This window comes from Notolepis coatsorum (assembly GCF_963971535.1).
Source record: "Notolepis coatsorum genome assembly, chromosome: 20".
Lineage (NCBI taxonomy): Eukaryota > Metazoa > Chordata > Actinopteri > Aulopiformes > Paralepididae > Notolepis > Notolepis coatsorum.
In genome coordinates this window covers 5,351,247-5,365,496 of record NC_140184.1, presented here as the reverse complement: position 1 = coordinate 5,365,496, position 14,250 = coordinate 5,351,247, and the positions used below count along the sequence as shown (strand labels likewise).

Genomic DNA, 14,250 nt, shown 5'->3' with positions numbered 1-14,250 from the left:
AACCAAAAACATGATCAATACAAGCTCTCTTAGCCCTAAACCCATTCTGCTCATCCAACATTTCATTATATTCTAAGTATTTATTTAATCTATTATTAAGAACACTTGAATATAATTTATAAACTGTATCAAACTAATACCTCTGTAATTTAACGGGACTCTATGGTCAGCTTTTGCAGATTTGGGGATGGGCTTAATAATGGACTTGTTCCATATCGAGGGGGTGGTGCCTGTGTGAAAACAAGTTTGATATAAACAGTGTAATACATTCAGCAGATAGGGAGTTTTAAGGACCTCGTTAGACAACTCCTCAATACCCATAGCTTTCTTCAGTTTCGCTCTGTTCACTACACTCTGTACCTCGTCTAACGTAATGTCACTGTTCAACAATTCACAACCTGTAGGGCTATTGCTCATCCTAAGTTCGGCCTCACATTTTAACTTGCATATTTCTATCAGGAAACCATCATCAAATTAAAGGGTGACTACTACAGGCATATAGGCTACTATAATCGGTTTCCCACTTTTTCAGAATCTGCTCAGTTTCAAAACATGATTCACCGTTGTCCAATACAATCTCCATTGGGACTGTCTGGTTCTTTTTGGGGCCTAGTTTATTTATTTCCTTCCAAAATTGCTGAGGATTACTGACCTGTAGTTGTTCTATATGGAGAGCTTGTCCTAACGTTGTTTGAAAAATCTGAGTTTCTTATCTAATTTAGTTTGACAAGATTTTAATTCATTCAGTAAATCTCTTCTTGCACTCTGTTCCTTGCATTTCAGAAATGATTTTTCAGCTGCACGTAAATTAAGCCATAGCCCATTTAATTCATTATTCCAACAATTGGTTTGGTCTTATAATACTTCTTCGGCGTACAGCCTTTCTTTATAGCACAGTGTCGACCAATTTGTCTCGGTTGAACACTGGCACACAAAAATAAGTTGATGCCAGTGCCAGCTGACTATTGATAAAAGATCAATGTGTAAGAATACAGACAATAGCAGCCCCTAGTGGATGGTGGGGGCAGTTGCATGTTTATTATGATTGTATGATGCTGATCAGGCTTATCTTCTCCTTCTCTCTCCCTGTATCTCTCCCCCTCTCTCTCTGTGTCTCTCTCCCCCTCTCTCTCCCTCTCTCTCTCTCTCTCTCTCTCTCTCTCCCTCTCTCTCGCTCCCCCCCTCTCTCTCTCAGGTCCAACATTTCACTTCCTGCCACCAGGAGTGGAATGGAAACTATGCTCCCCGACGGCCCCAGGCCTACATCCCCCCCACCCTGCATGGCCCCCACCCTTTCACCCTCTCCCACGGCAGCCCGAGCCACGCTACGGGCCCCCACCCCCACCTCGGGGGCCACCACCTGCACCCCCAGCCCACCTTGCTGTCGTACCCCCCGCCTGGGCCCCTGGTGGCGGCAGCGCCCGTGGCCCACATCCTGGCCTCCCCTGGGAGCTCGCGGCCCGTCCTGCAGCCCGCCTACGGCCTCCCCCACCCGGCGGGCCTCGTGCACCAGGTGGCGGTGGGCATCAACCCGCGGCTGCTGCCCTCGCCCACCTTGCACCCCGCGGGGCAGTTCAAGCCCCTGTTCCCGCCGCACTCGTACATCGCCTCGCCCGCCTACGCCAGCTTCCCCCTCAGCCCCACCAAAATCAACCAGTACCCCTACATCTGATGGGCGACGGGGGGCTCTTCCGCCACCACCGCCGTGGCGTGCCCCCTCCCCCTCCGCCCCCCCCACCCCCCGGCTTCACCCCACACCACTACCACCACCACCGCCGCCACCCGGGGGCGGAGCGGGCCCTCTCCGAAAACACAAACAACATGGCTTTCGTTTCCAGAGCCGTGGCACAACCACAGAGAAAGCAAGCTATTTTTTTTAATCACGTAGACTTGGGTGCAACTGAACTTTGAGCTTTAACAGGAGTTTCGGTGGTGGTGGTGGAGGAAGGGGGGGGTGGGAACAAAGAAAATAATTAACGATTTGAATGAATGGACGAATGAGTAAACAAGGAAAAACTCACTCAATGTGTTTTGCACATTTGATAAAACCTTTGCATCGGATCTTCTACGAATACTCCTCAAAACACGTGAATAATCGGGGTGATGTCGAATAGTTAACTTTGCACCCCCCCCCAATCCCAGCTATTTTTCTATATCGCCTTCTTAACGTACATGTGTGTGCAAGACACATCCATATTTGTAAACTAGCCATCCAAGTCTCTATAGCTCTAGGATCGACTGATGCACATGTTGTCCACGGTGTGTGTGTGTGTGTGCGCGCGCGTGTGTGTGTGTGTGTTGTACTGCGTTTGAAGTATTTGTACTTTTCTCTGTGTCTTTTTCGGTGTTCGCAATGTCAACGTCACTCAGCCCGTCTGAGTAGGTTGCTCCTCGCGCCGCATGTGTTGTTGCATGAGAGCAGAGCAGCAGGAGCGGAGAGACGCGTACTGTAGGTAGAAGACGAGGTCGCTCTGATCGTTCGTGTCACGAGACTCGCTGCATCGTATTAACTATTAACTGTCCCCCCCCCCCCCCCCCTCACCCCCAGCCATAGTGCCTTATATATTTGAGGTTGTTAATGTTACTACTTATATATATGAATATATTCATGAATATTAATGTACTGGACTGCAGCACTTGAAATTCCAATCAGTCGATGCAGCCTATGTGTGAGTATGTATATGTATGTATGTATGTATATATATATGTATGTATGTATGTATGTATATATATATATATATATATATATATATATGCACACGTGTATATATGCACACGTGTATATGTCCATGCATAGCTTGCATGGATGTGATGTAATCGCGGATAGCGGTGCTTATATATCTATATTTTTCTTTTTGGTTTCAGTGTATATTTCAAGAGTGCAGTGAATTACCTTTCTGTTCTTTTAGAGAACGGCATGCTTTGCTGTGGCGAATGCCCCGCTGTTTGGTTTTAAATGTTCGTTTCTCGTGTTCTCCCCCCCCCCCCCCCCGAATGAACTAATGTATAAATCGCAAGCATCGAGTATTGCTTAATATTTGATAATCAATTTCTATTTAGTGAAACTCTTACTATTAACAGTATTTGTACTGTTTTGACGAAACTGCAATACAATCTTCTAAATAGTCGTTGTTTTTCTTTTTGGTTTTGTCGTCGTCGTTTGTTCTTTTTTTTGTTGTACTTTTTGTTTCTAGCTGAGTAGAGGTGTGGTGTGCAGGTGTGGGCATGGCTTCCATTAGGTGAGGACAAAAGAGAAATGCTAATTCATTCACTGTATGGAATCTTTCTAAAAGCCTGAGCAGACCATGCAGTATTTGATATACACACACACATATATATATATAGTATAATATATATATATATATATATATTATAGAACTAGTCTATTTAGTGCAGATGCTTGATACGGTGTGAGTTAATTGTGTGCAATTCTCATTTATGCATGTGTGGCTAAAGCTAACTTTTAGCCTTTACATTATTACCATTTTTGTTAAGGCTTATCGGTGTCGACTGCTTATTTTATACATTCCGTCAGGGAGAATATATACGTATATATATATATATATATGCCGTGTGCTAATTTTTCCTTTTTTTTCTATTCGTTTCGCTAGTTATGTACGTATATCTTCGTCTTTACTTTCAAAATGAAGTTGCTTACGCAGCACCAAAGACTGTAATTAATTTCCCTGAGCAAGGTAGCTATTCTGTTTGCATAGACCCTCGTTGTATACTGACTGTAGTTCTAGGAATGGGGTTACATTTCTTTTTTTTAAAGAAAAGGAAAAAAATAAGAAATATGGTATTTAAAAATGGCTGAGGTTTTGTCTAGCTTTTTTTCTTTTGGGCAATTAAGTCGTATGATAATTTTTTTTTCTTGAATGTATCATAGATAAAGCTGCTATATGATGATTGCCACTTCAATAGCTGTGAAATTAGGTGATTTCATTATTTTTTTCTAGTTTAAAACCTGGCGTTCCTATTTTTTGTATAGGTCCCTAATGAAATAGAGGTGGTTTTGATTTGAGTGTTTGCTTTCATGTTTGGAGTGTCATTGTGTCCTTGTAACTACTGTATTGCTGATGATGGACATTAGTTGCATTTGTTGTTTTTCGGGGTGTGTGTGCGCGTGTGTGTGTGTGTTTTGACATCAGTATTTTATCCTTATTAACCTTTTACGGGCTCATCACTGCATATAAATGATGTATCAATGTAACTTAGTTTTTGTATGTTTTCGTATTGCCGGTTTTGTAGACATATAAAGCTGTAGCTTGCAGGATTGATTTAACTTTTCCATCGTGGTAGTAAAGGTATGCGGCATAGGCTAACAGCACTCAGTCGTTTGGTGGGATCTCTGTGTGCAATGACAGAATATACTCCGTGTGTTCAGTGAAACCCTTCTGTAAGATCTCCCCCAAGTCACACACCACTAAGCACTTGTTAATTAAGTGGGCTGGTATCGGAGGTCAGATGTTTGTCCAAAATTAATTTTGCCCAAGGTATTTGTTGTTTTTAAAAATAATGTTTTACAACAAATGTAATTATTTGTCTCTGTTTTTAAATGGATTTCATTCATTTTATAACAACCATTTTATCTGATCAATGATATATATATATATATATATATATATATATATATACTGGTGCATCTCAATCGATTCGAATATCGAGAAAAAGTTTATTTCAGTAATTCAATTAAAAAGGTGAAAATAGTATATTATTATAGATTAATTACACACACAGTGAAATATTTCAAGCCTTTATTTCTTTCAATTTTGATGATTATGGCTTACAGCTAATGAAAACCCAAAATTCTGTTTCTGAGAACATTTGAATATTACATTAGACAAATATATATATATTACAGAAATGTCTGCTTGCTGAAAAGTACAGTATATGCACGCAATACTTGGTCAGGGTTCCTTTGCATGAATCAATGTGGCATGGCGTGGAGGCAACCGATATATTTCCTAAATATTCTAAATCATTGAGATGCACCCGTGTATAATATCTGGCTTCAATAATTGTTCCACCGTTTGTAAAGTTGAACTGCCTTTTCGTTTCGGATCGCTCTCCCTTTACGAGTGTTTCATATCAACGCGGTGTTTTGTGTCGCATGCAAAACGTCCCGCCCATCGCTCTCTGTGTGTTACTCGCCGATGATATTGAGACAGTGTGAGCAGCACTGCGTCTGTGCCTTGTTGAGAATCGAGAGGTCAAGAGGTCGAGAGGACTGGAGACGGGGGGAGGGGACAGACCGTCTCTGTCGTCTCTCTGCCGCCCCTCGCTGTTTAGCAGAGGAGGAAGGTTGAGGATCCAGTAACAATCCATCCATGTAGACTTTTGAAAGAGTCATGTCATGGCCACTTGACCAAAAAAAACGAAACGAAAAAAACACACATACAGAAATAACTCTTAACGGTTTTACTTCATCAAGACTCATTCCAGGGATCTGTACTCCTCTGATAAGCTTTTTTGACGCATCAGGGGAGACGTAGGGATTGGTGGTTACCTTTATTATTATTTTTTAGATAACCACCACAGCCAGACAGACAGACAGACAGACAGACAGACAGACACACACACACGTATTACTGATCCTTCGATAGTCGCTCTGGCTGGACAGTAAATGCAATACTTTACATGGGGCTGTCATTGCACCACCAAGTGTTCTTAGATCTCTCTGTGTTTATCTTATCGTCGCTAGACGTGAAGTCCGCCAGGAATAGTGTCCGGTCGGTCACAACAACACTCTTCTGTCACACGAGTGAAGCTCGTGGTCATCGACGAGCGCCGCCCACAGCCACAACACTGCTGCCCCTAGTGGACGCCTTCGTCCACTACACTGGCCATCCGTAGGGTTCATAGTTCATGACCAATACAGGCGGTGGATAATGTGTAACATGTGTCCCGGAAGGACAATGTTTCGTTGAGGAGATTAATGTGGCTTCTCTTCAGCCCTTATTATGAATGTGGTATTTTCCATATTTCATCAAGTGTTTCTTGATGGTTTTAAATTTCTATTTATTTTATTTTTAATCGCCCAACTGCTTTACTCACAACACTGACACGAAGGTTCAGGAAAAGAAGGCTTATGACAACAAGGCATGAACAGATATGTGCTTGAAAATACTTTTCCCAGTAATAAGCATGTGATATATAAACTGTATTTTAATTCCTGCAATGGTATTCACCAGCAATGCGCCTGCACAACCTCTCCCACAACTAAGAAAAAAGAGAAAAAAAATGTATGCAAGAGGAGAAGGATCTGTTGTTAATTATTGAATTTTTTTTGACGATTGATGTACCATTCAACAGATAAAACAAACCCAATAGTTTGTAAAGTTACTATTAAAATGATTGATATGCTGCGGTATTATGGTTTAGAGATGTTAATTCAGGGTCAGTGTGTTAGTCCAGTGTGCTACTGTGTTACACTTTACAGTTTTACTCAAACAGTTTTTATTTCCGGTCATCTGTATTCACGTCAAAATTAATCCACACTGCAAATTATATAATCTCTAGATCGCTCCTCAAATAGACTTGATTATGAAAATCTGAACTGTTACTGTTTTAATATTTGTAGATTTTTTGTGGCTTTTGTTTTTTTTTCATTTAGTTTAATTTGCTTTGTTTTTTCATTGTTTTCATTTTGTGCTACACTAGTTTGCCATGTAGCAATTGCACTGTGCAATATTTACAGTATGAGGCCTGGAAGAGGAGCTCTGGATGTGACGTCTCTATACAGTCTGCGATAGTGTTTCCTCTCTAGTCCTCAGTGATTTTAGGTGTGACCAAGCCTTCTCTACTTTGTCACAATAAGCGGGTTTTCCAGGTGACTCTTTTGGTGAGTGTCAAAATAAGACTTTATGGTGTATTATTGTTAAGATTCACTTTGAATAAAAAAAACACATCTATTGCTGCAATCCTCCTGACTTTGTCGTCGTTTTCATACTTGTCACGTTTGAAGATAATTATTCTGACTTGGTTGGTTGGTTTAATCCCTCTGGAGTCCTGGGCTACTTTATTTTTTTGTGATAAAATGTTCTTTAATTTTCAAACATAAAACACAATTCACAACATAATAACAATAATAATACATAAAAATACACCAAAAACATCGACTCAACACTACAATGACTAGACAATAAATAAAATAGATTGTACAATTAACACCATAATAAAACAATATCAAACCAACCAACAAAACAATCTATCAAACAAACAATAAAACAATCTATCAAACAAACAATAAAACAATCTATCAATCAAACCAATAAAACAATCTATCAAACAAACCAATAAAACAATCTATCAAACAAACCAATAAAACAATCTATCAAACAAACCAATAAAACAATCTATCAAACAAACCAATAAAACAATTTATCAATCAAACAATAAAACAATTTATCAATCAAACCAATAAAACAATCTACCAAACAAACCAACAAAACAATCTATCAAACAAACCAACAAAACAATCTATCAAACAAACCAATAAAACAATCTATCAAACAAACCAACAAAACAATCTATCAAACAAACCAACAAAACAATCTATCAATCAAACAATAAAACAATCTATCAATCAAACCAATAAAACAATCTATCAAACAAACCAATAAAACAATCTATCAAACAAACCAATAAAACAATCTATCAAACAAACCAACAAAACAATCTATCAATCAAACAATAAAACAATCTATCAATCAAACAATAAAACAATCTATCAAACAAACCAATAAAACAATCTATCAAACAAACCATCCATCCATCCATCCATCCCAGTCTAAATTGCTTTATAACACGTTCAGTACCTATTATCACCCGGGCGGCGCACCGTTCATAAAAAGGCCTGTAACTCCTTTTCTAAAGAATCCACCTGGATTTTTACCTGTGTTGACCTTTTTTTAACTTGTAATTGTGAACGAACGAAGACATGCAGAAACAACCGGTTTTTTTCATTGTGTACATCAACTCGTCGTCGTCAAATGAGCCAAACCATTTCCCCATAGTTATAATATAAAATATAGAAATAGCTCCGCTAAGATCATGAGATATGCTAAAATCGCCCAGGAATCCTGGCAATGCACAGTCATTTCCGGATTTCTGGCCGGCAGTTAAAGTGTTAATGTTGTTGCTATTTGTTATTAATATTACTAGACTACTACCTATTAGAGGCCGTGGTAGTAGCAGCAGCAGTAGTAGGCGTTCATAGTAGGTTATTGACTAAGGTAAATAATAATCAAGTTCATAGTTTCTGCGTGTGTGTCTAGTTTTATTTTTAATTTTTTAATTATATTTTAGCATTTTTACAGCTTTTTTATGGTCACGCAGGACCGACAGAGGAGAGGAGAGGTGGGGAGGACATGCGACAAATAACGTCGGGTGCTGGGATCGAACCCGGGTCGGCCGCGTAGGTGCGCGTGGCACGCGCCACAAGGGCGCCCGTGTGTCTAGTTTTATGTTAAAAAAGGGAAAATAAAAAACATTTGTTCAAAAAAAATAAATTCATAGTTTCTGCTCTGAGCTTTTGCTGACACCTTGTGGAGATAATAGGTATAGCAGTCACCACTGTCTCACAAATGAGGCAACAATATTCCTTTTTCGCAGCAGACGTACTGACGTGTCTTAAGGTAAACACGACTGTAATAACATTATATTGTGCATGCTGGCTCACTGGCACACCTCACCTAAAGCGAATGGAGCCTAATGCGATTAGTTAGATATGTCGTTACCCTGCCGTGATTTGTTAAAATGTCTGCTGCTGTAAAACGGTCTTTATCAAAACCAGGACCATTAGCGTTTGAAATAAAAATTAGGCTCCATTATTAATGTGTGGCACCTCTGGAGTTCTCTCCTGTAATGATGCAATTAAAGGGTAAGAGCTGCACACAGCTGACTTCTATTTTATACGGCTATACTTATTTTATTTTATACTTATCTATTTTTGTCTAGCACAGTCTCTGGAGCGTAACAGAAAGAAGCATTTTGTATAAAAGTATTCTGTACTTCTGTATGACAACTAATAAAGAAACTTGAACTTGAACAGGCGAGTTTATACTTGAGATATTTCCCCCCATTCTACCCGAATCAGAATCACAAAGGTCTTTAGTAGGATAGTTTTCACACACAAGGAATTAGATTTTGTCGTTTTCGGTGCGACGGGCAGACAATTTACGGTAGAATACAAAATAAAAAGGTGGACTAAAATCAAATGGAATATAAACTAAATTAAAATAGAAGCATAATATAATTATACAATTAAAAATACAAATAAGCCAGGGCTGTACAATTGTGCACAATGTAGTCGAGTGTATATGTTGACAGTCACCTGGGGAGCAACAATAACTTGACCATAACGACAAGGTTCCTCTCTTTAGCCTTTGGCGTGGTTTATTATTTCACACATTATTATGCACATGAGACCTTCTCTCGTGAGAGGCGACGGAGGAAGAGACAGAGGGGGAGGGAACAATCTCTTATATACCCTCTCACCTGACGTCAGCTCCAATAGCTACGTCTCCTTGCGCCTATAGCGCCCTCTTGTGGAAACAGTTAAGCAGTTACATGCAATCATATATAACACATTTTGCAGTAGCAGATTTTACAGAGAATAGTTCTTGTGGGAACGAGGGTATGTAGAGAGCGTTCTTTAACGTCACTGTACACCGGCGCCCCTCACTGTTTATGAGGCATACCTGTGCGTCTCCTCTCCCCTGCGCCAACCCGAATGTGCGCTTCACATCTGCCAGCTCCATGCTGTGTCTCTCCGGCTCGAAGGTGTTGTCAAAGTTCTTGAATCGGTTCCTGTCGTTGATGATGTGGGACGACGCACCTGTGTCCACGATCAGTCCCTTCCTTTGGACCTGCTGCTGCTGCGTTGACTGGGTGACATACGTTGTCTGCGCCCCGAAGATGAAGTCCTCTCGTCCCGCTGCTCTACGGGCGTCGTCTCGACTCGCCTCCCGTCCACCGTTGCCGCCATCTTGTCCACAGCCGCCATCTTGTCCATGCGCGTACCGAGTGCTCTGGTCGCGTTTCTTTCTGCACACTTTGTCTGTGTGCCCCGTGCTTTTACAGAAGCTACACCAAACAGTCTTTGTGCAGTTATCTTTCCGGTGCCCCTTTTCTCCGCATCGCCAACACGCCAGCTCCGTCGGGGGTCTGGTCCTCTCTCTCTGTGCCGCCCGGGCCTTCAGCACCCTCTCTCCCGCCTCCTCGGCGACTGGGTGTGTGTCTTCTGAGGCCTCAAAGTTCCGCAGCTTGGCCTTGAACTCCCCCAGCGACATTTCCGCTGAACCGTGTGTCACCAGTAGTGTGAACGGTTTGTACAGCTCCGGTAGTCCTCTCATAACCATCGCCATCATTAGTCCATCGCTCGGTGCTTCTCCTGCACTCTTCAGCGCCGTAATGATCTGCTCAGCCCTGATGACGTATTCGGTCACAGTCTCTGTGTTCGCTTTCTTCAGCGCGGTCAGTGTTATATAATAATAACTTTATTTGTATATTATTTGTATATAGAGGGATACGATCCGGGGTCTTCCCCTGCCGATGTAGTGATTTCTCAACACTTTTAGGCTCTCTCTGCCTTTGTCCTTTGTGTCACGGAATATCAGCCCCAAGCTCGTGTCCAGGGGCGGATTTAGGATTGTATGAGATCCGGGGCTTAGCCCAGATAGGTGCCCGCGTTAGCGGGCACAGATTTTTTTTACTTCGACACCACAACCTTTAACTTATACCACCACCTTAAAGCGGACAAAAGGCACTAGAGAACACTTAAATTCACACCCTTTAATTAATGAAGCTATTGCACTCCATTTGAATCTGTGGCTTGGTGTCTGTAATTTTGGAAATGACACCAGACCACCCTGAAACTACACTCATATTCACGACCAGTGATGCCGGTAACGCGTTACTAAGTAACGCGTTATTGTAATCTGATTACTTTCCCCCGAAAATAGTAATCTAACGCGTTAATCTTTAAAAGCCAGTAATCTGATTGCAGTTACTTGTCCAAGTGGCTGTGCGTTACTATTTCGTTACTATCTCATCATAAATTCATAATGCAGGCGGAATGCAGTATTTTATTTCGTTTTCGACAGTCAAAAATACATTTTGAGCTGTTTTTCTTGTCGTAGTGTGGCAGTGAAAGGGTTACACAAGAATGTGTCCCGCGGCGTGACTGGACACTCTGTCTGTGAGTGACTCTGCTTTGGTACAATCACATTCCCCATCCACAGTCTGCGAATCAGAGGCAGAGTAGGGCGGGTCTTCACAGCACGTCATGTGACATATGCGCCAATCGTCTGACAGCAGGGCTCCGTTGCATTCGTCTGAGAATTCCACCACAAAACGCTTGTCTAAACACAAAATTAAAAGTGAAACCGCAAGACTTTTGCGGTTTCTGTTCAGACTTCCACCCCAAAACGCTCGTCTATGCTTATGCGGAGGAAACAAAATACTGTCTACCGCTAAAAACAGCACATCCAATTGCATTGAAAGCATCTGGAATCACAACACTAGCCGACGCTTCGACTAGGTACAGGAGGACTCGGAGGCCAGCCAAACAGCAAAAGAGAGAGATTGTTTCTTTCCCTTTTGATTAATGTATATTTGATGGTGGCAGAGCAAAAGCTCTTATTTGCCAGATTTACAGTTAATTTACATGTTAAAGAGAGACTGATTGTATGTTTATAGAGAGACATTTATAAAAACAATTTAATAGTTACAGTTGATATAATTGAATAGTTCAGCCTGCATTTGTTAGATGTGAATGGATACACTGGTTTTGTAAAACCACTGGCTGGCTGCTCTAATGCTGTGAGCATCATAGACTGTTGCTTTACCATACTTGATGGTACAGAAGCTGAAGCACTAGTTTAACAATTTACGTTATGTGCAGAGAAACAAGTTAAAAACAATTTATGCACTTTCAATAAAGCGTTTAAAAAAAAACTGTTGGGGGAACGACGACGACTTCGTAACCTAGTTACTTTCAAAGTAACTAAGTTACTCTGATAATCAAGTAATCAGTCAAGTAACTTGGATTACTTTTTAAAGGAGTAATCAGTAATCAGTAATCGGATTACTTTTACAAGTAATCTGTGGCATCACTGTTCACGACGGTATAAAACGGAAATGTATGGATGGAAAAATTATCTGTTTTTTGCATGTTGACCGGAAGAAACTCAATGACAATCGACTATATTATTAGATCCATAGCTATAATATATAATATAGCTTTAAGTCTGCAAACACAGCCACGTATCCCTATGTTAAAAGGCGCTGGCCTTTCAACAGTAACGGTAAACAGCGCCATCTGGCGCTGAAAGTGTTAATAGTTGAATTGTGTTTACGGTTTGATTATCACTGATACAAAGTAAAATAGTGCAGTGCAATAAAATAGTTAGTCAAATAGAATAAAATAATGCAATAGTGCATTGCAATAAAATAGTTATCATCGTATTTTTTCGGGAGGCCGGTAAGGAGTGCATTACAGTAGTCGAGTTGGCTTGAGATAAAGGCATGGATCTGGTTTTCAGCTTCCTTTTGATTTATAAATGGCCGTACTTTAGCTATGTTTCTAAGGTGGAACAATTATGTTTTTGTCAACTTGTTGATTGATTTGAAGCTTAGGTCTGAGTCTACCATAACACCAAGACTTAACTCACTCAAATACAGTTAGAAGCTGGATAGACTACAGATGGAAATGAGCTTCTGCTAAATCTGGTGCAAACATATTTTCATGTAACAATGATTAATTGTCCAAAAAAAAAAAAGTATAACTTTTTTATTTTATTTTTTTTATTTTTTTGAAAATAGATTCAGGGCTTTTCAGAAAACATTCGGGGCTTGAGCCCAAGTAGCCACCCCCTAGCCCCGCCCCTGCTCGTGTCGTCCAGGAATGGTGCCAACTCGCAGTATGCGTCTGCATTTTGCTTGATATCCTGGGCTTGCGCTTCCGCCGTTACTTCTCCCGTGGGGGCCGTCAAGATCGTTGTCTTCAGTCCCACTCCGTGCATGCAGCACAACATTCGCTCTTCCCAGAGCTCATAGTCCTCTGCCCTTCCGTTGAACGAGGGCCATTTGCTCCTTCCTCTTGTCGCCATCCTCTTTTTGATGGTAGGCGTAGCTTTAGCTCCCGTTAGCCTAGCCTTAGCCACGCGGTGCTCCCGGTGCTAACCTAGCCTATACTTCAGCTAAACTTGCTACCCTTGCTTATTTCGCTCCTGCGTGATCTGGGCCCATAACCTGTTGACAGAGTCACCTGGGGAGCAACAATAACTTGGCCATGACGACAAGGTTCCTCTCTTTAGCCTTTGGCGTGGTTTATTATTTCACACATTATTATGCACATGAGACCTTCTCTTGTGAGAGGCGACAGAGGAAGAGACAGAGGGGGAGGGAACAATCTCTTATATACCCTCTCACCTGACGTCAGCTCCAATAGCTGCGTCTCCTTGCGCCTATAGCGCCCTCTTGTGGAAACAGTTAAGCAGTTACATGCAATCATATATAACACATAACCTCAACAGTATACACAAATTAGGATAAAAAATAACAATACAGTGGGATGGAATATTTAGCAGGGCTGTGCAATTGAGCAGTAATGTGCAAAAAAAGTATGAACGGTGAAGAATGAACAAGTATGAATAATGAATCGGGTCTAGCTGATGAATTGAAAATGGGGGACCCTGATGTAAACAAGACGAAAGTCTTTCTCTGGTCTGCATCCCCTTAACAATTGTGTGTATTGAGCTATACTGTATTGTACCCATTCTGCAATCTGTTAAATAAATTTTTCAATCAATCAATCAATCAATCAATCAATCAATCAATCAATCAGCTACTCTCCTATGCAGCATTATCACAGTGGACTGGTGGTGTGAGTGTCTGTGTCGGGCTGCAGCCGCCAGAGGGCGCTAGAACCACAGTCGAGCTCCTCTTACTTTTCTAACATTAAATTAAGAGAGAAACGGCAGATGATCTGGCGCACAGGTCATAACGGCCTATGGCCCCGCGAGCGACGCGATGGTATATATAGCCTATTGTTGCTAAATAACAAATACGGACACTTAATGCTTTTCATATATTTGAGGAGGACGGTTTTTTCCTCACAGCCCTCGACCAACTGTTAAATGTCAAACCTTTGGCAAAGTCCACCGCGCCTCCCTGCGACGTGTGCCGCCCTGCAGCGCGGCGCAGTGACGGGCGGGCCGAGGCGGGCGCAGCGGTAGGGCGCGT

At 41.5% G+C, this 14,250-nt stretch overlaps 1 protein-coding gene across 1 annotated transcript in view; it reads left to right on the top strand.

Moving 5' to 3' along the window:
- Window positions 1-6,916, top strand: part of LOC311247413 (homeodomain-interacting protein kinase 3-like) — a 140,191-nt gene extending 133,275 nt beyond the window's left edge. Inside the window, 1 exon segment of the mRNA XM_084337810.1 lies at window positions 1,196-6,916. Within this exon segment, the coding sequence (XP_084193936.1) occupies window positions 1,196-1,672 (477 nt within the window). The 3' untranslated portion in view covers window positions 1,673-6,916.
- Window positions 6,917-14,250: the final 7,334 nt, after the last annotated feature.